A 24,210-nucleotide genomic window follows, 5' to 3' on the forward strand; every position below is an offset into this window, starting at 1 on the left:
AACTCAGAGATCGGCCTGCCTCTGCCTCTGGAGTGCTGGGAATAAAGGTGTGAGCCATATTGCTGCTGATTCATACATGATTTAAAAAAAGGGAAACAGCTAGGTGGAAGAGAAACCCTTTTCTGAAAAATAATGCAGGAGGAGGCAGAGGAGGAGGAGGAGACAGTGGTGACAGAGCTCAGAGACAGACTGCTCTCCTACCCTATGACAGGACCTGGGGTCAGCAGTAGCGCCTGCTTGACGTGAGTCCCTGGCCCAGCAGCCCCCATGCCCACAAGAAAGTATCCAGGTTCAGTGGTACCTTCTGCAGGCCCAGCGCTTCAGAATCTAAATCTAAAGTTCAAGAGCCTCCCCGGAGGAGGGAGGGAACCACGGGGGGGGGGGATACAAAGTGAATAAACTGCAATTAATTAAAAAAAAGAAGAAGAAGAAGAGCCTCCTCTATCTCAGCAAAGTATCACGTTCATGGGTAGCCCGGGATACTCTAGAAGTCCTTCCTCACAAGAGGACTTCTGGTTTCAGCCTGGGTCACAGCATTTTGGCTCAATGCACCAAGGCCAGCATAACTGGTGAGCACAGGCCCTGCCATGACGCCTCCCTCCAGAAATGGCAGAGAAAACTGAAATCCGTGAACATCAGAGTCCATTTGCTCCTCCTGGTAAGTGACACCCTGTCCCGTGTGGGGACAGCGGCTGGGGGGCCTGGCCACACTGTGTCCCGTGTGGGGACAGCGGCTGTGGGGACAGCGGCTGTGGGCCTGGCCTGCGGCACCACTTCTGCTGTCGGTCAAGTCTGAGGTGAGAACACTGAAGGAGCTGAAAGACCAGGAGAAATGCAACCATCTCAGATACCCCTAGCCTACAGTGAACGGGTTCATTTATGGAACAACAAAAGTATAGGATAGGGTTAACAAAAGACTATGTATGTATTAATAAGATAGATTAATACATTAAATAATAATAGATATTTAGGCAGGATCTTACTATGTAGCCCTCACTGGCCTGGAACTCACTGTGTGGACCAGGCTGGCCTCAAACTCAGAGATCCACCTGCCTCTGTTCCAGAGTGCTGGGTTCGAGGTTTATATGGCCTCATCCTAGGAGACTCCAACGAAACAGCAGAGACTTTCAAGTGTTTTAGAGCCCTTCAGACATTATTATTTCATGAACAGGGAAGAAGAAGCATTTGTGGAAGAACAGCAAAGGTGGCTGTGGGGGAGGTGAGGCTTTCCGGGGTCAGCAGTCGGTGGTGACGGTCGCCGACAGCTCCTGGATGCGCCAGGCACTGCAAGCCCTGCACAGGATGTGCCCGTCCAGCGGGTAGCAGCCTTGGCACTCGCCCTCAGAGGACAGCAGCAGCCCGCACTCCTGTGAGGAGGAGCTGTGTCAGCGGGTGCTGTGGCCTGCCCCGCTCCCAGGCCCGCCAACCCACGCTCTTGCCGGGGACCCCCTCACCTCACACTTGTAACAGCCAACGTGGAAGCTTCGATCCAGGGCAACGATTCTCACCGTCTCCTCCTGCCCCGGTTCCGGCATGATGGCCCCTCCGCACACCGAGCAGCGTGGGGCAAACTTCCTGAGGGGGAAGGGCCGGAGGGGCCGTCAGGTCCCAGCCTGCCCGCCGAGGCTCACAGGGGTCCCGCGAAGGCGGAGAGGGAGGGACATAGGAGGGATTGCGACCTGGGGAAAAGCAGTATCAGAGGAAAGAGAGGACCAGAAGCTGGAAACAGGGGGGCAGAGGCAAGGCGACCTGTGGAAGTCTTCAATGCAGTGGATCTGGCTGGTGGCGTCCACCGTGAAAGGGACACCGTCAAGGCTCCGGCGACACTCGACGCAGGTGAAGCACCCCGGGTGGTAGGCCTTCCCCATAGCCCTCAGGATTCGGTCCAGGATGGGCTCAGAGCACGCGGAACACTTCTCCAGCGTGGCCTGAGGGGAAGTCACGGAAGGAAGTCACAGAGAGCGCCGACAGCCCGGCCACGCGGCATGCGTCCTCCGGGCACGGGACTCGGCGGAGGGCGGACAGCCTCGAGATGAGGTCCTCCAGGGGAGGGTGTAGCCTCTGCCCTCTTCCTTGTCCAGCACGAGCAGTCAGCAGTAACGCCTCTGCGGCACGGTTTCAGACTCTCACAAATTACGTCAACTCTAAAACGCCTTCTTCTAACTGCACAGGTGGCGCTCGTGTTTCCCCAGATCCCAGGAGAATGGGCATGAGGACCATGACTTTAGGACCAGCCTGGGCTACACAGAGAGCGGGGAAGGAGGATGGCCTCCACAGGAAAGGGCTGGCTGCTCTTCTCCTCCTTCAGGGAGTATCCCATTGAACGGCTTCCTTGGTCTGAGGCTGTGGCTCGGTAAAGTGTTTGCCCAGCATGACGAAGCGCTGGGTGCCGTTCCCAGCACTGCACAGGACAGACCTGGTGAGCACGCTTCCCCCATAGACAGAGGCAGGGAACTCAGACTCTACATAGGAGCCGCAGGCCAGCCTGGGGCACGGGACACATTACCTCAGAACGACAAGCAAGCAATCAAGAAACAAAACCCAAAATGCTCTTCTGCCTGATGGGCTGACGGATCTTCAGAAACCAGAGCTCAAGGCTGGCTCCAAACTTACTTGGTAGCTCAGGCTAGCCTTCAACTGCTGATCCCCTCTCTCCCAGAGCCACCACGTCTAGCTCCTTCCTTCCTGCCCCTTAGCTTGAGTGCCCAGCTCTGGGCCCCCTGACTGTCTGCCCCCCCTCAGTGGCTGGCCTGCGGGATCTGGATGCTTGGTCTAGGCCCTACCCCCGCAGGTCACGCACCACATAGCAGCCCTCACAGTAAGCCCTCCTCTCCATGGCGTAGAAATGCTGGCCTCGGAGCGGGGCCCCGCAGGTAGAGCACACGAAACAGCCTACGTGGAAGACGCGGTCCAGGGCCACAACGCCCGCCCCGTCGCCAACCACGTCTTCGCCACAGCCTCCACAGCGACCTGAGGATGAGGAGGAGGAGGTCAGTGCTCAGACCCGGCTCCTCCCTCCCATCCTCCCCAGCAGGTCGGCTCACCAAAGTACTCCCCACTGGGCGGGTGGCTCATGTCTTGCACCAGTTTCTTGGTCAGCCTCTCCAGCTCCTCCTCCGGAGGCTGGCCTAAGGGGCCCTACAGTGAGAACGGGGTGCTGGGACGCCACGAACAGCCCGCAAGGAACCCTCACCTCCCAGAACACCCCTCACCTCCGAGAACAGCCCTCGGGAGCGGGTGGAGGAAAGCCGCCTGCTCCTCCCCTGTGGCCAGCCTGACCCTTGACCTCTGAGAATTCTCGAGATGGGCTGGCCTGGACCCTCACCCCCGCCTCTCCTCCACCACGCCTGGTTTACGGTTCTGGGACCACACCTTGGGACTCCCCACACTGACAAGCCCTCCACCAACTACACCAGCTCCCCTAAAAACAGCGTCTTGAGAGTCCCTCAGCACCCATGCCATGCCGCGAGAGCCCCGGCCTACCTGAGGCCTGGGCCCGCCGCCTCTTCCTCCTGCGAGCCCCGGCTCACGGTGGCCCCTGTAGCCAGCCCCCCAGACTTCACCTCGGCCTGGCGGAGGAAGGTGGGGGCCTGGAAGAGGCCCGGAGGCCTGAGAGGGCCCCCGCCTGGGCGGCCCGCAGCCTCTCACAGGCTGAGCCACCTTCACTTGCACGGGGAACGCCGGGCCGGCCGGGGTGCTGGCGGTAGCGTAGGAGGCCGGGGTAGGTCCGCCGTAGGGCGAGGCTGGGAGCGCGGGGGTCGGGCCGGCCCCTCCGCTGGGCTTCCCGGAGCCTGCGCGGTAGGCGTGGGGTGGAGAGGCCTCAAAAGCCTGGGGACACGAGCAATGCAGAAGCCGTTGGTAAGGCCAGATCCAGGGCCCCAGGCCAGGACTTTCCACACGCTCCCACGGGCAAGGCCTGACAAGGAGGCAGCCAGGTGGTCACCAGCTGCCTAGAGTGAGGAGTGGGGAGAGAGGACGACGGGCTGAGGCCGAGAATCCACAGAGGGGCCCACCTGCCGGTCGGGCCGCCGAGGGGCGTGAGTTCGACCCCCGTCCAGATCCGCCAGCATGCTGGTGAGCGAATCAATCTCGGCGTCCAGGCTCGCGGGGCGGACGGCCGCCCGGTCCGGAGGGAGCCCCTGGGGCAGGGCCAAAGCAGGGAGCACAATGCGGATCACGCCGCCCGCACAGGCCCGCCTCGCCGCCCTCGCCTCCCGCGCTCACCTGCAGGCGCTGCGGGGCCCCGTGGGAGCCCACCCAGGGAGGCCCCCGGTCTTCCGGCGCCCCCGGAGGCGGGTAGCAGTGCTCAGGCGGGAGCGGGCAGAAACTGACCCTGGGGTGAGGCTGGGGTGCTGACGGAGAGGAGCGGGGGATGGAGGCGGGCGCCGCGGGCCGCCCTCCCCTCCCGCCGTCGGGGCTCCGGCCAGGGCAGGAGCGGGGGGCCTCGCGGAGGGCGGGGGAGGGCGGCCCGCCGCCTCCCGGGGCGCGAGGACCGACACTTACTTGCTCCGTGGGCGCCGCGGGGAAGCGCCCGGCCCTGAGGGGCTCTGGCGGGCTCCGGCTGCTTCGGGGGAAGCCAGGTGGGCCCCGACATGGTCCGCGACGGCTGAGGCCCGAGCCCCACGCGCGGGCCCGGACCCCCTTCCCTCCCCCTCCCCACGCCCCGGCGGGGACTCTCGCAAAGAAACTTTTCCGGGCGGAGAAACTTTCGGGCTTTTTCCCCCTTTCCTCCCCAATTTTGGAGACGACCACGCCCCCTGACGTCACCGCATTCCTGGGGAGGGTCACGTGGTCCCCGAAACCCTAATCCGCGGCCCCTCGCGACGGGAGCCCCGCCCTCCCCACACGGCCACCCTCCCCGCGCCGCCCGCCCGCGGCCGCGCTGCACCAGCCGTAGCGCTCGGTCTTTTATTGATGGTCAGTGGTTAGAAAAATAAAACAGAGGAGACGTCAGCACGGCGGCCGGCGGGAGGGTCCGCGGCGGGGCGGGACACTGAGGTAGCCCGGAGGCACAGAGGAGGCCAGCCCCTCTGCTCAAGGCACCGGTGCGGCGGGCGGGCGGGCGCGGCCGCGCTCAGAGGTCGGTGCAGGTGACCGGGGTGACGCCGTGCACCAGCAGCGCGGGCCCCAGGTCGCGGCTCAGCGCCTCCAGCAGGCCGAGGTAGGCGGGGTAGCGCGCGGGGTCGGCGGGCGGCCGCGGCAGGTAGAGGAAGGTGAGCGCGGTGGCGGGGCCGTCCTCCCCGCGCGCCGGCGCCCCCGCCCCTGCCGCCGCGCCCCGGGCCTGCTGGGCGCGCACCAGGGCGTTGGCGCTGCCCGCCAGGGCCAGGGCCTCCGCGTCGCCGCGGCCGCCGTTCACGAAGTCGCCCTCCTCCTCCTGCCCCGAGGCGCCCTCGCCCTCGCCCCACGCCACCTCCTGCACCTCGGCCCGGATCCGGAGCTGCGTGAGCAGCGCGCGCAGCCGGCCCTCGGCCGCGCCGGGCGCCTCCCCGGGCCGCAGGCACAGGAAGATGCGCAGCTGCGCGCTGTGCCAGGCGGGCACCATGCCCAGGATGGTCGCCATCTGCAGCAGGAACAGGCCGCACACGTCCACGTAGCCCGGGCCGCCCCGCGGCCGCAGCAGGTTCAGCGGCCACACGTCCACGCGGTGGGGCGCCCCGCAGGCGCCGCGGCCCAGGCGCTCGGCGGGCAGCGCCCCGCAGGCGCGCGCCAGCACCACGTTCTTGTTCATCTTGAGCGCGTCGGCCACGGTGGCCACGTAGTCCTGCGCGCTCAGGGCCCGTGGGCTTCCGGGCGCGCGTGGCGGCGGGAAGAGCGAGCTCAGGGCGGGGGTCGCGCCCCCGGCCTCCGAGAAGGCGGGGTCCGTGAGGAAGTGGTCCTGGGCCGGCGCGTCGTCGTAGAAGCCCAGCACCAGCGTGTTGGGCTTCATGCCGCCTGCGGGAGAGACGGGGGAGGACAGTGAGGCCGGGCCTCGCCCCGCAGGAACACACTCGGCGGCCGGGCATGCATAACGACCCGCCTCCCTCAGCACTTGACCACGCGTTCATCTGACTACTATAGTCTGCACGGCACAGCACGACTCCGGGACTTCTTCCTGAGGGGTGGAATTAGAGGACCCCATGCCTCCCCGCGCTGGGCTGCCGGGCCGTCCCCGCCCCCCGCCGTTCTTTGGGGTTTTGCTTTGGGAGGTTTTTGTTTCTGGCCTGCTTTCTTGCTTCTGTGCTCCGAGGCAGGCTTTTACTGTGTGGACCGCGCTAGGCACCAACTGGGAGACAGTTTCCTGTCTGGGGACGCGTGGAAACGGCCCCCGGGCTGGCTTGGCACTTGGTGGCAGCCCATGGCCTTGACCTCCTGACCTTCCTGCACCCTCCTCCCAGTGCTGGGATTACAGTATCCGTCAAGGAGCGCCTGGACCTCAGGGCTTCAGCATGCTAGGGAGGTGCTGCAGCTCCAGGCTCAGCCAGGGTTCAGGAAGGCCCTAAACGGCCTGTGGGGCGGGAACTCAACCAGGCAAGATGGCTGCCGCCCACAATCCCGGTGCCAGGCAGGCTGCGGCGGGAAGATGGCCACAGAGCTAGGCTCTGTCCCTGCCAGGAAGGGAGCAGAAACCGGAGATTCAGGCTGAGCTCCGCTGAGGAAATGACACTTCTGTAGCCCAGGCTGCCTCTGAGCTCACAGCCCTCCTTGTCCCAATCAGACAGCCTGGCCATTCAAGCCCGCAGCACCCATAGGCAGGGGCGGGTGGATCTCCGAGTTCAAGGCCAGCCTGGTCTACACAGAGAAACACTGTCTGGAAAAACAAAAGTCAGGTTGGTGAGGTCCGTCTCCAGGGAAGGCGGCCCAGGCCGCTATGGGGGTGGAGCTGCAGGAGGGCTGTGCAGCTCCTCCGGGCAAAGCTAGGGACAGCGGTGGCAGGTAGGGAGGCCGTACCCACCCAGAGGAGGCAGAGAGCAGTAGGGAGGCCGTACCCAGAGGAGGCAGAGAGCAGTAGGGAGGCCGTACCCAGAGGAGGCAGAAAGCGTCTGGGTTATCAGAAGCCACATCCTGGAGAAAGCACTCACTCACCCCATCTGACCCCTGAGGCAGACTCCGAGATAAGCACTATTTCATCTCCCTCACAGATAAGGAACCAGCCTGCGGCCCACGCAATGAAGGCCTTGGCCCGCCTCGGGCCGGGACACAAAGGTCTGCGGACACTGGAGGCCATTCTCTGACCTTCCCAGCTGGGCTCGCAACAAGCTCAGTGACCTGAGTGCACGACCTCGCAGACTCCTGACCACAGCTGTTAGAGGCACCTGCTTTGTTTTGAGACAGGCTTTTCCTCATTTGCCCAGGCTACTCCAGAACTCACCATACTACCACCTCAGAAACCTCACATGCAGGATGTGGTGGCCTTTAATCCAGCACTCGGGAGACAAAGGCAGGCGAATCTCTGTGAGTTCCAGGCCAGCCTGAGCTACAGAGTGAGTCCAGGACAGCCAAGGCTACATAGAGAAACCCTGTCTTGGGGGAAAAAAAAAAAAAAAAAAGAAAGAAAAATGAGTTCAAAGCCAGCCTAGACAATTTAGTGACACCTCATGTAAAATGTATTCTTTCTGGGCTCTCCTTTTTTAAAACAAGGTCTCACTGTGTACCCCTGGCTGGCCTAGAACCCACAGAAAGCTGCCTGCCTGTCCTCCCAGTATTGGAGTTAGAAGTGTGTGCCACCATCCTGGTCTCTACCTTTACCGCCATTACTATTATGACTGTGGGTTATGCATGAGGGCACCGCGTGCCAGCCACGGCATGAATGCGCAGGCCCGCTCACTCCTACCTGTAGGTGTGTGCCAGGAGTTAACCTGAGGCTCTCGCTCCGCCAGCTGAGCCGTCCGCCAGCCCCGCACCTGACTGAGGGCAGCTCACCGCCCGGGCTGCACTGCCCCGCTGCCTGTCTTCCCGGTGCTGGGAACTGCGGGGCGGGACCGCCGGCCTCCACAGGGCGCCGGGGACCCAGCTAAGGTCCTTTACTGCTGCGGCCTCTCCCAGCCCCGCAGTTTCCTTTCTGCTGTCGTCCTCTTCCTTAGAGTAAGCTCTCGGACAGTGACCCCCTCCCAGAAAAGAGAAGCTAGAGCCCCCGGTGCCCTGGGGTAAGTGGTGCTCGGTGACACCCCAAACCTCCCAGCAGGAGGGAACTATGTCAGCTGACCTGGCAAGGGCCAGGCAAATGGCCACCACCCTGCGCTTACCCGGCCCTGCTCACACGGAGCCATGCTGCTGCCCTTTGCCTGACTGACTGCAGGTGGAGAAGGTGTGCACTCGGGTGAGACACTGGTCTGGGGATCCAGGTGGCTGCGCATGGGAAGGGAGGAGCCGGGCACCAGGCTGCCAGCCTTACAGTGAGTCAAGAGCTGCCTGAGGTGCAGGCCTGGGCCCCCAGCTGCATGGGAGGCTGAGGCAGGAGCATCTCAAGTTCAAGGTCTCTGCTGGCAGGGCTGGAGCATGCATTTAATCCCAGTACCCAGATGGGCAGAGGCAGGGGGATCTCTGTGAGTCCACAGAGTGAGTTCTAGGATAGCCTAGAGAAACCCTGTCTCAAACCAAAAACAAACAAACAAAACAACATTCAAAATCAGGGTCTTTCTGGGCAACTTAGTGAAACTAGCTAAAAAATTTAAAAAAAAAAAAAAAAGCTAAGATTGAGCTTAGCTCTAAAGTTTTACTATATCACTAGAATTAAAGTATTACTAGAGTCCCCCAGTGAGGGGCTGAGTGTGGCTCAGTGGTAGAGCCCTGCCTAGAATCCCCCAGTGAGGGGCTGGGTATGGCTCAGTGGTAGAGCCCCTGCCTAGAATCCCCCAGTGAGGGGCTGGGTGTGGCTCAGTGGTAGAGCCCCTGCCTAGAATTCCCCAGTGAGGGGCTGGGGTGTAGCTCAGTGGTCACCTGCCTAGAATCCCCCAGTGAGGGGCTGGGGTGTGGCTCAGTGGTCACCTGCCTAGAGTCCCCCAGTGAGGGGCTGGGGTGTGGCTCAGTGGTAGAGCCCCTGCCTAGAGTCCCCAGTGAGGGGCTGGGTGTGGCTCAGTGGTAGAGCATCTGCCTAGAATCCCCCAGTGAGGGGCTGGGGTGTGGCTCAGTGGTAGAGCCCCTGCCTAGAATCCCCCAGTGAGGGGCTGGGGTGTAGCTCAGTGGTCACCTGCCTAGAGTCCCCCAGTGAGGGGCTGGGTGTGGCTCAGTGGCAGAGCCCCTGCCTAACTTCAGAACAGCCCTGGGTTTAAACTAGAGCGTATGTGGACAGAAAGAGTTACAGCGCCGGCAGCATTCCGCTTATCCGAAAGCACGGCTCCTATACACTCTCCAGCACCCTCTGTGACAGGGGACCCTTCCTACTCCTTCCTGCTCCCAATGGCTTGTTTGCCGTTAACAGGGCCTGCTAGGGCGCCAGCCTGACCTGGAATTCTTGCCTGAGACTCCAGGTGCTAGGGCTGCAGGCGGGAGCCATGTCTGGCCTCCCTGCACGAGCCTGTGATGCCCGCCTCCGCATGCGGGCCGGGCTTCCCCCGACTCTGGCACCCAGCTGCCTGTTTCCTGAGTGCACCCCAGCTCCCGGCTGTCAGCTCTGCGCAGGGTCAGGCCCACTCAGAAGTTGGCCAGAAGCTGTGCTAATGGAGCAGCCTAAGGCTCGGACAATTCTCTCACCTTCCTTGGAAAAAATACTCTCCAGAGCCCAAAACCTCTCTAATTTTTTCCTCAGGAAAGAGAAGGAGAGAAGAGGGAGGGGGAAGTGCCCCCCAGCTCTTAACTAGCAAGCACTTCGGGAAGCCGGCATGGTGCCGCACACGTAACCCCAAGACGGGAGGAGCGGGCTCAAGGTCGTTCTCAGCAGCAGAGCGGCCCTGGGCCGGCCTGAGCTCCGGGAGATGAGTCAGTAGGCTGGGGTGTCTGTGGCTTCGCTCTCTAGTGACCACATGGAAGACAGGGACCTGGGCTCTGCACGGGCAGTGTGGCATGCTTACACACACACACACACACACACACACCCCTTATATGTAACCTTTGTTTGTTTTGTTCTGCTTTTTGAAACAGGGTTTCTCTGTGCAGACCTGGCCATCGTGGGCTCACTAAGTAGACCAGGCTGGCCTCAGAGACTCATCTGCCTCTGCCTCCCAAATGCGAGGGTTAACGGCTGGGCCACGGGCTCCTGGCTGACCGTAATGACGCCACCACAGCCTCCGCCAGAGCCTCCTGCTGTCTGCGCCTCCAGCGAGACGCTGCAGCGGCTGTTATCTCTGGCCCCGTCTTATCTACACCGCAGTGAGCTCCTTGGCCATCTGCCATCTGGCGGGGTGGAGAGGGGCTGAAGGGGGGCAGCTCACCCAGGCCCGAGATCCGCAGCAGGTGCTGAGCCCCCTGACGCACCGACGGGGAAAGGGTCAGATCCACGAAGGCCTTCACCTGGGCCAGGTCCACCAGGCTCAGCCACGCGCCATACTGTGGCTGCACAGGGTCCGCCGGCAGGGAGTCTGTGGAGACGAGACAGGGAAGGTGCTGTTCCCGGCCATCGAAACTGAGGCAGGAGGGTGGCAAGTTCAAGGCCACTGCACAGGGAGATGGTACAAAACAAGGACCGGCAGTATAGCTCAGGAGTAAAGTGTTGGCCCAGCGTGTTAAAGGTTCAGTACTCAGTAGTCCAGAAACAGGACAGAGACAGGGGCAGCGGGGAGAGCAACTATTGGCCGAGCTCATTTACTCTTTACTAGAGCTGGAGTGTGGTGGAGCCCCTGCCTAGAATTCCCCAGTGAGGGGCTGGGTGTGGCTCAGTGGTCACCTGCCTAGAATCCCCCAGTGAGGGGCTGGGATGTGGCTCAGTGGTCACCTGCCTAGAATCCCCCAGTGAGGGGCTGGGTGTGGCTCAGTGGTCACCTGCCTAGAATCCCCCAGTGAGGGGCTGGGGTATAGCTCAGTGGTAGAGCCCTGCCTAGAATCCCCCAGTGAGGGGCTGGGGTGTGGCTCAGTGGTAGAGCACCTGCCTAGAATTCCCCAGTGAGGGGCTGGGTGTGGCTCAGTGGTCACCTGCCTAGAACCCCCAGTGAGGGGCTGAGTGTGGCTCAGTGGTCACCTGCCTAGAACCCCCAGTGAGGGGCTGGGTGTGGGTCACCAACATTCTTACTGTTACAAATTAAGTCAGTTACTCTTCCTGGAATTGAAAGCGAGCCTGAGTCTAGCCAAAAACAGGAGGCATGTGAGACGGGAGAGGAAGGGCCGGGCGAGCAGCCCCCACTCACCGAGGTCCCCCAGCGTGACGTGGCCCAGCACATAGAGGCCCCCCTTCTTCAGCTGGTTGGCCAGGCGCAGCAGAGGCAGCGCGCTCCTCGGGTTCCCCACCAGGAGCAGCAGCTGCGGCCGCCAGAACTTCACGTGCTCCTTTCTGACGTCCAGGCGGAGCAGGTACTTCCGAACCTGTGGAGCATGCATGGGTGGCGGGGGAGGACCGCCAGGGAGCACTCGGCCTTCAGTGCTGGGGGGAGGACCGCCAGGGAGCACTTGGCCTTCAGTGCTGAGGGGAACTGCCAGGGAGCACTCAACATTCCGTGCTCGGGGGAGGGGGGTAGGACTGCCAGGGAGCACTCAGCTGTCAGTGCTGGGGGGGACCGCCAGGGAGCACTCAGCCGTCAGTGCTCCTGGGTGGGACAGGAGCCTCCCAGGACCGCCCCCCGCCCGCCCTCCCTCCCTCCCACCGAGGCCCCAACCTGGTGGAAGAGCAGGGCCTGGCTGACGTAGCCCCAGCTGCTGGGCCCTCCCCGCGCGGTGAGCAGCGCGGACAGCAGGCCCATGAGGAGCAGGGAGCCGCCGGCGGCCCCGGGGCTGATGAGGAACATCATCAGCAGGCAGGAGGCCACCCCGAGCAGGCAGGTGTGCCAGGAGAACAGGCTGAAGGTGGGGCTGGCGGGAGGAAGCTTGCTCAGGCTCGGCCTGGGCCTGCCCCGGCGCCCGCGGCCCCGTCCTTCCCTCGGCCTCCCTCTGGGGCATCTGACTTCTCACCGGAAGTTGGGGGCGGAAGCCCACTCCAGACTCAGGCAGGACAGGTCCACCGCCGCGTAAGCCACCAGGTAGAAGACGGTGACCACGGCGGCCAACGTGTTGAGTTTCCCGGCCAGCAGCACCAGCTGGGAGAGAGGGGGCAGTCGGCAAAAGCGCCAAGACGGCTCCAAGGTTCCCTAAATGGCTCAGCGCGTGTTTGCTGCTGAGGCAGATCCCTGGGAGTTCGAGGCCAGCCTGGTCTACAGTGAGTCCAGGACAATCGAAGCTACACAGAGAGATCCTGTCTTGAATAAAACAACATAAAAATAAAAACAAACAAAACAAGTGATCTGATTTCAGTCCTTGGGGTTCACATACAGGAAGGAGGGACTCGGCTCTCGTGGGTTGTACTTGTTAAAAACAGTGTCATTGCAGGCCTGGGGACCTCACTCAGGTGGCAGGACGCTGGCCTCGCGCTGTGAGCCCTGTGCCATCCCCTGCGCCACACAAAGCGGGCATGGCATGGCAGGCACACCTGTAGTGCCAGCACTCGGGAGGTCAGAGGTTCAAGTCCAGCCTGATATACTGAGACCGTGCTTATATTCAAAAAGCCAAAACTATAAAAACAAAACCAGGACGTCGGTTCACCATGCTGCCGTATCTGTGTGCCCAAGAAGGTGCCAAGGCGCCCTCTATAAAGCTCCACAAAGCACCAGTGTGCCCAAGGAAGGTCAAAGTGCAAAGTGTCAAGGCATGCCCAGAGCTCAGGAGGACAGGCAGGAGCTGTGGGCCAGCCTGGGCTACACAGTGAGCTTCAGCCTAGCCTGGGCTACACAGAAAGACCCTGTCTGAAAAGAAAAACAAATGGAAGGTCTGGGTAGAGGACTCTCTCGCACAGTCCCGGGACCTCCGCCGCTGGAGTGAGGGCTGCGGGCTTGCTTCTTCTTAGGCCGGGTCTTACTGCACAGCTCGGGCTCAGTCCCTCCCTTCCCTCCCTCGCCTCTGGCTCCGAGTGCGGCTCACGCACCGCTGCTCTGCAGCTAAGGCCCTGCGGCGGCCGCCGAGCGCTGTGGGGACTCACCTGAACCAGGCCCCAGGAATACAGCACGGCGCCCCAGGGGTTGCCCCCTCCGGAGACCACCTTGGCGGGTGCCAGGATGATGCCTGTGCGAAGAGAGCCACAGACGCGTCAGCGCGGGCCGGCGGGCGCAGGGACAGCCCCAGCGCAGCCCACAGGTCCACACCGAAGAGGTCGTCCTGGGCCAGAGCGTGCAGGATACGCGAGGCGCCGATGAGCGAGCTCATGGAGGCGGACAGCGCCGTAGCGTAGACGCCGACCAGCACGAGCGGGGGCCACAGGCTGATGGCGCGGAAGAAGCCGTAGTCCTCGCGGAGCAGCGTCCTGGCGGGAGGGAGGGCGGCGGGGTCAGCGGCGCCCATGGTGCCCCAGGCTGGTCAGGAGGGCCGCGCGGGCAGGAAGTACACACAGGGGGGGGGTTGCACGTTCTGGACCAGCCTCGGCTACACACAGGGCAGCGCCCCCTCAGCACAGCTCCTTCTGTGGTGACCCCAACCGTAAAGTCATTTCCTTTGCTACTTCATAACTATGGTTTTGCTTCTGTTAGGAATTGTGGTGTAAATATCTGTGTTTTCTGATGGTCTTAGGCGATGCCTGTGAAAAAGGCGACACCCTGGGGGGTCGTGACCCACAGGCTGAGAACCGCCAGCACAGGGGGTCTGGGGCCAGCCTGTCTCAAACACAGACAAAGACGCTAGGTCCCGGAGCATGGCCCGACGACTCACACCTGTGATCCCAGCACTCCGCTGAGGCTGGAGGATTGCTATGAGTATAGGACCACAGGGTAAGACCCTGCGTCCAAACAGAAAAGAAACGAGGTTAGGCCAGGCCTGACGGTGCACACATATGTGCGGGCAGGACTAGGTGACGTCAGGGTCAAGGCCAGCCTGGGGTACAGAGGAAATTCGTGCCTCAAAAACACAGCAAAGGGCTGGAGAGACACCTCAGTGGCTAGACAACCTCCTCGTACCCGTGAGGACCTGAGTTTGGATCCCAGCGCCCATGGGACAAGCACGGTCGTGACCACAGGGGAGACGGCTGTCTACCTGTCCAGCCAACAAAACACACAACAAACAGGGTCTCCGCGTTCAAGAAGCCGGGCCTGGTGGGGCCGCCCGGGATCCCAGCACCCAGGAGGCAGAGGCAGGAGGATCTCAGTGAGTTCCAGGCCAGTCTGGTCTACAAAGTGTGTTCCTGGCCAGCCAGGGCTACACAGAGACCTTGTCTCAAAAAAAAAAAAGAAAAAAAAGAATAAGAGAGACAGAGTCAGAAGGCACCTGACAGTACATGCCTGTACACAGAGATACCTCTCTCCCTCCCTCCTTCCTTCTTTTTGAGATAGGGTCTCTCTGTGTGGCCCTGGCTGTCCTGGACTCCCTCTGTAGACCAGGCTGGCCTTGAACTCAGAGCTCCGCCTGCCTCTGCCTCCCGAGCACTGTGCACAGGTGTGCGCCCCACCACCCTCCCCCACAGCACCGAAGGGAGAAATGTCTCCAACTGTCTCCACCCCAACAGGCTGGGAAGCTGCCCGGCAGCCTGCGGCGACCCCAGCACCTCCTTGTCCCTGCGCCCAGCCTCAGTGGGCGCGCAGCCTCCCACCGCCACGCACCTGTCACAGGTGAAGCTGGAGAGGAAGAAGAGCAGGATGTAGATGAAGAAGGTGTAGGCCACAGCAACGATGGTGCCCAGCGGAATCGCCCGGCTGGGGTCCTTCAGCTCCCCTGGAGGGCAGAGAGGGCGAGGCCAGCCGTCACAGCCACACCCGCCGCCCCACGCACTCACAGCCAGCCTCGCGCGGCCACCGCGCCCATAAGCGGACTCTCACCCGACATGTTGGCGCCGGCCATGATGCCGGTGCAGCCGTTGAAGAGGACAGCGAAGACGCTGGCGAAGGTCATCATGGCGCCTGTGGTGTAGTCTTCAGCATAGCCAGCTGAGGAGGAAGGCCTCAGGCTCCTCCTCCTCCTCACCCACACCTCCCGCCACCCCCTCCACAGCCCAAGCCCCGTGGGGCCGTCGCCTCCTCCCCACGCTCTCACAGGCCTTTGCCACTCCCGTCAGAATTCCGTTAGGGCTCGCTTCTCTGCTCAACTACCCGTAAGCAGCCCTTCCTTTCTCTCTGTGCGGCCCTGGCTGTCCTGGGCTTCCTCTGTAGACCAGGCTGGTCTCGAGCTCACAGAGCTCCGCCTGCCTCTCCTCCGGGTGCCGGGTCTCAGTCCTGTGCCACTGAGGTTGGTTTCTGTGGTACAGGAGCGGAACCCGGGCTCTGAGGGAGGCAGGTGCCCTGCCGACTGGGCCACCCCACAGCCCTCCAGGGCTCCTGGTCTTTACGGCTGATTTGTGTATCTGTCATGAGTACGTGGGCCAGGCGCCCACGGAGGCCAGCAAACGTGGTCATGTCCGCTGAAGCTGTGAGCTGCCAGGCACAGCACCGGCTCTCCTAGCATCTCCTAACTGCTGCGTCTGTCCAGGCTCCTCCTGGGGTGTGAGGCCCACCTTCCCCTCCCTCCCTCCGGCCCTCCGTCCCGCAGGGCCCACCTCTCAGCCTGGCCCCAGCCCTGCAATGTAGGCTCACCACCCAGGTTGTCCTTCAGGGTGCTGCTGTTGAAGCCGGTGAAGTGCCCGGACCGGGGTGACCCAGCGGAACTGTTGGTGCCAGGTCGGGGAGGCAACAGGACGTTTCTGGGTCCCACGGCCACAAAGCTGACCAGCACGGACGCCAGCGAGCCGGACACCAGCAGGAAGGTGAGGAAGGAGGCGCGGGCATAGAGGCCAGCGCCCAGCGTGCACACACTGCCCACCAGGCCCAGCAGGACCGAGCCATAGAGCAGATTCCAGCCGTAGCCCTGAGGCAGGACCCGGAGCGCACTGGAGTCCGTGACATCTGGGGAGGAAGCGGGACGACCTAAGAGAGCGACCCGGGACTCTCAGCCCGGCTGACCGCCCACCGGCCCTTCGCCCACATCCCTGTTCCGAGTGTGCCCCCATCCTTGCCCGCCCCGACGGGTACCAGTCCCGCTGCGGCCAGTCACACAGCAGCAGGCTGGTGGCCAGAACCAGGCACCCCGCGTCTCTCCACTTTGCAATGCCTTCGTCACTGGCAATCCTGCTCGGGAGACTGCCCGAAGAACAAAGGTTGTTTTAAATCTCACAAGACCATAGGTGGCCGGGGCAAACACACCCATGCCAACTGTGACAAGCTGAGGCCAGTGCCCGGGGCACACATGTGAGAAATAAAACAATCCCCACAAGTTGTCTTCTTGACCCCACGGCAAGGCCACGGCTCACACACTCACGTATACACACACACACACAGTCCGTAGCTCAGCTGGTAGCATAAAGGCCTGGAGGGCCACGTGTCAGGCAGGGCAGCTGGGCGCGGGGCGCACGCCTGGAATCCCAGCGCTCAAAACAGAAGTCGGCGCACACCTGTAACCTGACCACTGGGAGGAGGAGACAGGAGGGCGGGCGAGTCCAAGCCCATCTGCTATCTGCAGTCTGGGAAACCTGAGCTTTTTCCTCTGTTTTGTTAAACAGGGTCTCTCTGTGTAGCCCTGGCTGTCCTGGACTCGCTTTGTAGACCAGGCTGGCCTTGAGCTCACAGAGATCCTCCTGCCTCAGCCTTCCTGGTGCTGGGATCACAGGTGTGCATCACCACACCCAGAAAAAAAAAAAAAAAAAAAAAAGAATCTAACGTTTTAAGCAGGTTTAAATTTTGCATTGGGAGCACTTCCAGCCGTCCTCAGCCACGGGCGGCCACACTCGGCCAGAGGGCTGCAGGCTGGACGTGCCAGGGACGGCGAGAAGCGCTCGGCTGTCTGCATGCCCACACGGGGGGCAGGCCAACGCAGGAGACAGGAGTCCCTAACCCCAGGCCCTGCAGGCCCCAGCACCACCCAGGACAGAGCGGGGGAGCACGGACCGGCCCCGAAGACATCCAGCACCGACTCCACCAGCCCCAGCAGGGACACGGCACAGCCACACACGTTAGCAAGGTAGAACATGAGGCCGATGCTGCCGCCGACCTCCGGGCCCAGGGTCCTGCTGATCATGACTGAGAAGCAGAAGCAGGGTGAGCGTTAAGGGAAGAGAAACCGAAACGGAGGAAGGGGCCTCGAGTCGCCTCTGGCAGCTCACCTTCCTGCAAACGTCAGCCTGTTCCCGGCACCTCTGTCTGCTGTCTGCGTAGATCGTGACAACACACGGCCTGCTCCGCTGCCCCACGCCCGCAAGCTCTCCACCCGAGCCATTACCCCTGCTCTCTTCTTTCTCACTCTCCAGACTTAGACACAAGGTCTCACGGAGCCCTGACTGGCTTCCAGCTCACGCTGGGTAGATGAGCCCATCCTCCTGCCTCCGCTCCCCAGTGCCAGGACAAGAGGCGGGCGTCACCAGGCCCCGCACTCCCTTGTTTTGAGACAAGCTCTCCACTAGCTCCGAGCTGGCTTGGAGCTCGCTCTGTAGCCAAGGATAACCTTGGACTTTTAATCCTCCGCCTCCCAGGTCTAGGACGAGGGGCATTTCCACACGGGGCCTCTCCTCTCCTCATCTGTAAGTGGCTGCCCCTGGGCTGTGCTGCCTTGTTCTAGCGGGGAAGGACTGGCTGGAACCCCGGCTTCTGCCTGCTGGGCAAGCTAGCTGCAGCCAGCCTCCCCTTGACACACTGACTGCTGGGAGGAGCGCAGACAGCGCATGGCCGTGACGACAGCACGCCGGCCACCCTTGCCATCTGTCCAGCTACTCACCGTTTCTAACATCTGGCTTGCTTTCAGACAGGTGGGAGCCCCTTCCCCTCCCAGACCCTGAGGACACACCAGCCCAGACGCAGGAGGATACAGTAGGCCCCGCCTCCTCGCACGGCGCCGTTGGTGGCGATCGCACAGACCGACAGGACCGTGAGTGCCAGAATGATGTAGGCGACCAGGAGCATGGCCAGGGCCTGCAGCAGCCCAGCATGGCCCACCACGAAGCCTGAGCAGGGAGAAAGCGGGTCACACTCAGCCACACTGCTCTCCCCCAGCCCCTGGGTGGCAGAGGCCGACAGCAGAGCCACAGGCCAGGCGACACAGGTCTGCTCCTCCCCTCCGTGTGACCGGGGACCGTCCCTAGCCTCTGCCCCTTCCTCCCCTGCTCACCAATCCTCAGGAACACGACTATACTGAACATGGACAGGACAGTGGGCACCACCACGCCCAGGAAGGTGGACAGCTTGCGGGCCGAGGCCGCTCCGGGTCCACCGGCGCCATTGGGAGGGAGGCCCCCCTCCTCCCCCAGGAGCCGGTAGGCCAGCAGGGGGGAGCTCTCGCTGGCCATGGCTGGGCTGGGCAGGCTGCAGGAGGCTGGGGACCTGTGGAAACAGAGTTTAGTGGCTGGATGGAACGTCCACAGAACCTGTCCCCTAAACCAAGCCCTCATCCGACGTGAGAGCTTCTTCAAAAGGAGATGCGAAGGGATGCGCGCGTGCGCGCACACACAAACAAACACACATACACACACACACACACACACGCACACGCGCGCTCGGGGAGAAGGAAGTCAGGACTGTCCCGGTGTTTGAGTAACCAGGGTCCCTTTCGGCGATCAGGCCCCTGAGGGAGGGGTGGGGTGGCCGCGGACCCGTGTCCGCGCGCATCTCTCCTTGACTGCAGCAGGAGGAGGACAGCTCCCGGGGGCAGTTAGCGGCCGGGGCGCCGCCTCCTCCCCGGGCTCCTCCCGGGGGCTCCTCCTCAGCGCCCCAGGGTCTCGCCCGCCCCCGCAGCCCTGCCAGGAGCCCGGCGAGCGCTGCCCCAGCACCCGCAGGCCCCCGGCCCCGAGCCTGCCCGTCCGCGAGCTCGGCCGCGCGCCACTCACCGCCCTGGACCGCGCAGCTCCGCGACCCCCGAGCCCGCGGGCCGCGCCGCTCTCCGGGGCCGGAAAACCCGAGCGGCCGGCCGGACGTCGCAGGGCCGGCCCTCCCGGCGAGGCGTCCCATTGGTCCCCCCGAGCCCCGCCCAGGGGGCGTGCCCGCGCGGACCCCGCCCCCGACAGCGCCCCGGGCCTGCTGCGCGCGGGGGCTGGCTCCCGGGAGCGGCTCGGGGACCGGCCGGGCGTGAGCGGCCGAGCCGGGAGCCCGCGGCGGCCGCAGGGCGGGAGGTGGGAGGCGGCTGGGGCGCAGGGTGTGTGTGCGCGCGCGGCGCCCGCCGAGGGCAGGGGAGGGCACCGGATCCCCGCCGCCTGCACGCGGGAGCCGCGGCAGCGGGAACTTCGGAGCTTGAGTGGACGCGTGGGCCCCCGGGGCCGAGCGCACGGTCGGGAGGCACGCGTGGGTGCGGGGAAGCAGACCCGCGGACCCCGCCCGAGGAGAGAAGGGGCCGCTGCGGAAGGGCGCCTCCGAGGCCCCGAGTTCAGTTCCCGCCCCGCCCGGCGGCTCACAGCCGGTGGCGCCCTCTCCTGGCGCGCGGAGCAGGCGAACGTGACTGACTCACGCGTGTGCGCGGACTCTGCCCCGGGACGACGCTGGCGTCTCCGGAGTCTGCATCGGGACAACTTTACCTTTCATTCCTAACGCGGGGCTGTGGCTCCCTGCACTAAGAGGCCCGTGTCCCCCCCGCCACCGCCTGAGACCAGGCGGTGTAGCCCAGGGGGGACAGCGGGTGGGGAGGCCCCGCCCGCCTCCCTCCGCGGCTGGGATTGCGGGGAGCGCACCACGGCGCGGCCTGTCCTTCCTGGGTGGTGTGTTCGGGCGGTTGGGTTGCGTGTTTTGTCAGGGCAAGGGTCCGCTGCGTAGCCTGGGTGCCCCGGTGCTTGCCCTGTGGACCAGGCTGGCCTCGGGGATCACTGCCTCTGCCCTCGCTCCTTTTCGTGTTTTAATGTGGTTCTGTTCTCTCGAGACGTGTGAGTCTTGAACCCTTGGCCTGCTGCCTGCACGGGATGTCAGGCCCAGTGCACGCGAGCGTGAGTGCTCCCCCGGTACCGCGGGGAACCTCCCCCCAAAGGTCCTCAGTGAGTCACGCGGGTCAGCTGCACTGGCCGGGCCGCGAGGTGATACAGGGCCGCAGTGGGGAGAGCATCCCCTCCGCAGCCTTCCTCGGTGCTGTCCACGCCCCGGGGGAGCAGCGCTGTGCCGGGGCCGGTTCCCAGCACCCGCGAGTGCCAGCCCCGGGGCCTGAACCCGCTCCTCGCCTCTGTGGCACAATGCACGCGCCGGGTGCGCACACGAGGAGCCAATAAACACGAGAGCGTTTGAAGCCGCCGGCGGTGGCGGCGCCTGTGACCCCAGCATCGGGAGGCAGGTCCGTGAGTTCGAGGCCAGCCCTTACAGAGGGCGGCCAGGACAGCCAGGGCTGCACGGAGAGACTCTGTCTCGGAAAACAAAGACAGACAGTTCAGTCTCTCCCGGCTCAGAATTAAGACGCCCACCAGCCTCCGAGTGGGCGGGTGGCTCCTCCGGGCCGACCGGGCGGAGGCCGCCGTTCAAGGACAGCCAGAGCGGCCTCGAGCACAAAGGGACAAAAGGCCTCTCTCCGCCGGCCTCTCCGGGCCCCACGTGACGGCGCGGCCCCGCCCCCGCGAGGGAACCGGGCGGCTTCAGTGAGGGCGGCCACCGAGAGGACGGCGGGCAGAGCGTCCGCGCCGGGCGGCTGCGCCGAGCACGCTGGGAAGGCGGCGGCCTGGGCCGCGCGCCCGCCGCCAGGACCGGGAAGCTCCGTCGCCGGGAGCTCCGAGAGCGGCTTCCTGGCGCGCCCCGCGCCGTGACCCCGGCCCCGGGGCAGATGAGCCCGGACACCGCCCTCCCGCTTCCTGAGAGCCCGGCAAACAAAAGGCTCGGGAAGGGAGGCGCGGCGGCGCGGGGCGCGCTTCCTGCAGGACCGCTGATGAGGCAGGAAAAAGCCCGGGAGCGGGCGGGGCAGGTGACAGCGCGGGGACACCGGGGCGCCCAGGGGACGCCCGCAGCCTGCGTCACCTCCTCGGCCCGGCCGGCTCCTCGGGGTCCTCCAGAAACCCAGTCACCAGCCCCTGACCATGACCGTCCCCTCCCGTCGGGAATGCATGGACAGAGCTGCCCACTGCTGGGCCCGGAGACGGTGGGGGATGTCCGCCCAGGGGAGGAAACAAAGACTTCCCCCATTGGGACAGCCAGCCTCCACCTGACCCGGCTCTCGGCCCTGAGGCGCCCTCCTCCTCCTCACACACAGACACCGAGGGCAGGTGGAGGCGGCTCCGCACAGGCCAGGGCCAACCCCACGAACAGTGACCGGCGAGGGCTACTTAGGGCTGGCGACTCGGCCACGGGTTGAGGGCCACCACAGTGCGAACCAGCGTGGCCGCACGCCTGTGAGCCCAGCACTCGGGAGGCTGAGGCAGGAGGATCACTAAGACCAGCCTGTTCTACAGAGTGAGGCCAGGACAGCCAGGGCTACACAGAGAGGCCCTGTCTCAGCACAGACGCGCGCACACACACACGGGGAAAGTGTCACCGCACCCTCAGCACGTGCTGGCCCCTCGGCAGCGTGAACCGCAGCTCAGGACGAAGGCCTGACGGTCAGTCGCCCCAGGTGGGACGGTGCCCGTCCACACTGACGCCGGCGGCTTTGGCTGGCCCTGAACCTCCCCTCACGGTTGTTAGGAAGGTGCACGCCTGGGGCTCAGCACTCGGGGGGCAGAGGCGGCGGGTCTCTGCACGTTATCACGTGTATGTGTATACACATACACATACATATACTCACGTACATACGTGTGTATACATGTATACAGACGTGCCGGGCTGGTGTGAGGCACACAGGAAGCCGAGGAAGAAACCTGTCTACACAGTGGCTGTAGGCCACTGGGCTACAGAGCGAGACCGTCTCCATTTTTTCCTACAGGGGAAACGGTTGGGGCGGTCTCGGCGTGCTGAGGTTTGCTCAGATCCTGAATCTTTGTGAAAAGGGGCTGACAGAGGAAAGGGCAGTGTGAGCTCTGCAATGACCTTTCTGTTGGAGTTCTGTGGTTTTGGGGTGGTTGGTTTTGAGACAGGGTTTCTCAGTGTAGCCCAGGCTGGCCCCAAACTTAGAGACTCTCCTGCCTCTGCCTTCCGAGTGCTGGGACCACAGGCGTGCGCCCCGCCTCTATCCCTTTTCTGTAACCTGGAGTGTCCCCTGGGGCCTCAGATAAGTGTGAGGGGTCGGTTCCGGGCGCGGGGTGGGGGCGAGGGGGGCTTGGTCTGGCCAGAGCTCAACCAGCATTTGTTGGCGTGGGCTACCCGTGCTCCACAGGGCTGCACGTGTCTCCACGTCCTGCACTGTCGGCCGCACAGTCTCTAGTACACGCTTAGCCGGCTGGTCTCCCCGGGACCCTAGCGACCGGGGCGCCTGCTCGCTCACTCAGCCCCTGCTCTGCTCGCTCACTCAGGAGCCCCCCTCCCGCTGTAGCTCGGTTCCGCTGACCCACGCTGCTTTCTCTCCTTTGAGCTGCTGCTGAGCCGCCTCTTACCCAGGAGCCAGACACCTGCCTCCAGCGGCCACCAAGACCAAACACTTCTGTTTTGTTTTTGAGACAGGGTCTCTGTGCAGTCCTGTCTTGGGCTGGCTCTGCAGACCAGGCTGGCCTCAGAGATCCCCCTGCCTCTGCCTCCCGAGTGCTGGGATTTCAGGCGTGCGCCATCACCTCGCTGAACCCAAAGACTCTGAACATCAGGAGACCCGCAAATCCACTTTCCCCTCGGTGCGGGCCCCACCTGAAGTTGCTTCTTCGCTTTCAGGAAAATGGCTGTGGAGGTACCAACCCCCCTCCTCCCCCCAGACCTCCTCCCTACCTCCTCCCCCAGATCTCCTCCCCACCTCCTCCCCAGACTCCCCCCCCCCCCCAGAGCTGCTGCCCACCTCCTCCTCCCCCCCTCCCTCCCAGACCTTCTCCCCCACCCCCACCGCCTCAGTGACGCCATCTCTGTCTCAAGAAGGCATGGGCAGTCCTATCAGCCGGTTGCTCCTCTCTGGCTTCGTGGAGGCTCTCCCACTGCTGATTTAAGGTCTTTTCTGATTCCAGAAGTTTCTGTGACTTTCTAGATGTTGAGCTGCAGAAAGTTCGCCTAGGGCAGGACAGGAGGGGCCGATGTCACATGCTTCTTGAGGTTTCTGTACATTGGGAAATCACCAACTGCCATTTTTAAAAGATGTATTTTTATTTAGGTGTGGTCACATCATTAATCCTAGCATTGGGAGGCAGAGGCAGGCAGATCTGTGAATTCAAGGCCAGCCCGAGCTACAGAGTGAGTCCTGGACAGCCAGGGCTACACAGAGAAACCCTGGCTTGAAAAACCACAAAAAGGGGATGGAGAGATGGCAGTTAAGAGCACTGTCTGTTCTTCCAAAGGTCCTGAGTTCAGTTCCCAGCAACCACATGGTGGCTTACCACCATCTATGATGAGATCTGGTGCCGCCTTCTGGTGTTCAGGTACACGTACAGGCAGACCACTGCATAAAATAATAAGTAAATAAAGAAAAGAAAACCACAAACAAAAAAGGAAGTGGTGTCTTTATGTCTGTGTACTGTGTGCAATTCCCCATAGTGCCGGTAGAGGGCATCAGACCCCCTGGGACTGGAGTTAGCGATAGCTGTGAGCCACCGTGTGGGGGCTGGGAAGTGAGCGTAGAAGCCGGTGCTCTTAGACGCCGCCAGCCCTCCTGCCCCGCAGATGACTGCGGGTTGAAGATCTGTGTATTTATTATGTATACAGTGTTCTGGCTGCATGTACACCTGCTCGACAGCAGAGGGCGCCAGATCTCACTATAGAGCCTCCCTGTGGGTGCCTGGGATTGAACTCAGGCCTCTGGAAGAGCAGGCAGCGCTCTCCACCTCTTCTCGGTCACTCCACCCCTGCAGACGATCTCTACCTCAGTTTTTATTTTTGTTTTACGTGCGCACACGTGAGTGCAGGTGCTGAGAGGGCCGGGAGCGGGCGTCAGATCTGGAGTTACGGGCGGTTGTGAGCAGTGGCCACCAAGCTGCGTCTGTGCGGGCACTGTGTGCCCTGCTCTTCCAGGGAGGCGCACTCTGCGGGTGTGGGCTCACAGCGTGGCACCTGGGAGGCAGGGACTCATCGACGCCAGGCCGCACACCCATGGTGGGAGGGAGGGGAGCCCAGTGTGTGTGTGTGGGGGAGACAGGAGATCGTGAGTTCAAGG

The 24,210-nt window shown here is 63.3% G+C and overlaps 2 protein-coding genes across 5 annotated transcripts; both read right to left on the reverse strand.

The window, feature by feature from the left end:
* Positions 1–1,125: 1,125 nt before the first annotated feature.
* Trip6 (thyroid hormone receptor interactor 6) lies at positions 1,126–4,761 on the reverse strand. 2 transcript variants are annotated; one of them, XM_021627688.2, is made up of 9 exons: positions 4,504–4,761; positions 4,225–4,352; positions 4,014–4,139; positions 3,484–3,828; positions 3,045–3,138; positions 2,801–2,970; positions 1,750–1,928; positions 1,455–1,575; positions 1,126–1,367 (listed from the first exon to the last, which is right to left on the reverse strand). In XM_021627688.2, the coding sequence occupies exons 1-9, from the start codon at positions 4,592–4,594 to the stop codon at positions 1,236–1,238; spliced, it is 1,386 nt and encodes a 461-aa protein (XP_021483363.1). In that variant the 5' UTR covers positions 4,595–4,761; the 3' UTR covers positions 1,126–1,235. The 2 variants fall into 2 exon arrangements, with proteins under 2 accessions (XP_021483363.1, XP_060223904.1); XM_060367921.1 differs by lacking the exon at positions 4,225–4,352 and having other exon boundaries at positions 4,504–4,636.
* Positions 4,762–4,894: 133 nt separating this feature from the next.
* Slc12a9 (solute carrier family 12 member 9) lies at positions 4,895–19,048 on the reverse strand. Of its 3 annotated transcripts, none has more exons than XR_009586344.1 (15): positions 18,920–19,048; positions 18,205–18,416; positions 17,906–18,040; positions 16,992–17,123; positions 15,645–15,953; positions 14,895–15,002; positions 14,679–14,790; positions 13,236–13,393; positions 13,073–13,155; positions 12,013–12,137; positions 11,721–11,913; positions 11,256–11,430; positions 10,347–10,493; positions 7,349–7,500; positions 5,881–5,931 (listed from the first exon to the last, which is right to left on the reverse strand). XR_009586344.1 is itself a non-coding variant. In XM_060367910.1 (15 exons), the coding sequence occupies exons 2-14, from the start codon at positions 18,380–18,382 to the stop codon at positions 7,393–7,395; spliced, it is 1,959 nt and encodes a 652-aa protein (XP_060223893.1). In that variant the 5' UTR covers positions 18,383–18,416; positions 18,920–19,048; the 3' UTR covers positions 5,881–5,931; positions 7,349–7,392. The 3 variants fall into 3 exon arrangements, 2 of the variants coding, with proteins under 2 accessions (XP_021483362.1, XP_060223893.1); XM_060367910.1 differs by having other exon boundaries at positions 7,349–7,496; XM_021627687.2 differs by lacking the exon at positions 7,349–7,500 and having other exon boundaries at positions 4,895–5,931.
* Positions 19,049–24,210: the final 5,162 nt, after the last annotated feature.

The sequence above is a fragment of the Meriones unguiculatus genome, chromosome 15, assembly GCF_030254825.1.
Source record: "Meriones unguiculatus strain TT.TT164.6M chromosome 15, Bangor_MerUng_6.1, whole genome shotgun sequence".
Taxonomy (NCBI): Eukaryota; Metazoa; Chordata; class Mammalia; order Rodentia; family Muridae; genus Meriones; species Meriones unguiculatus.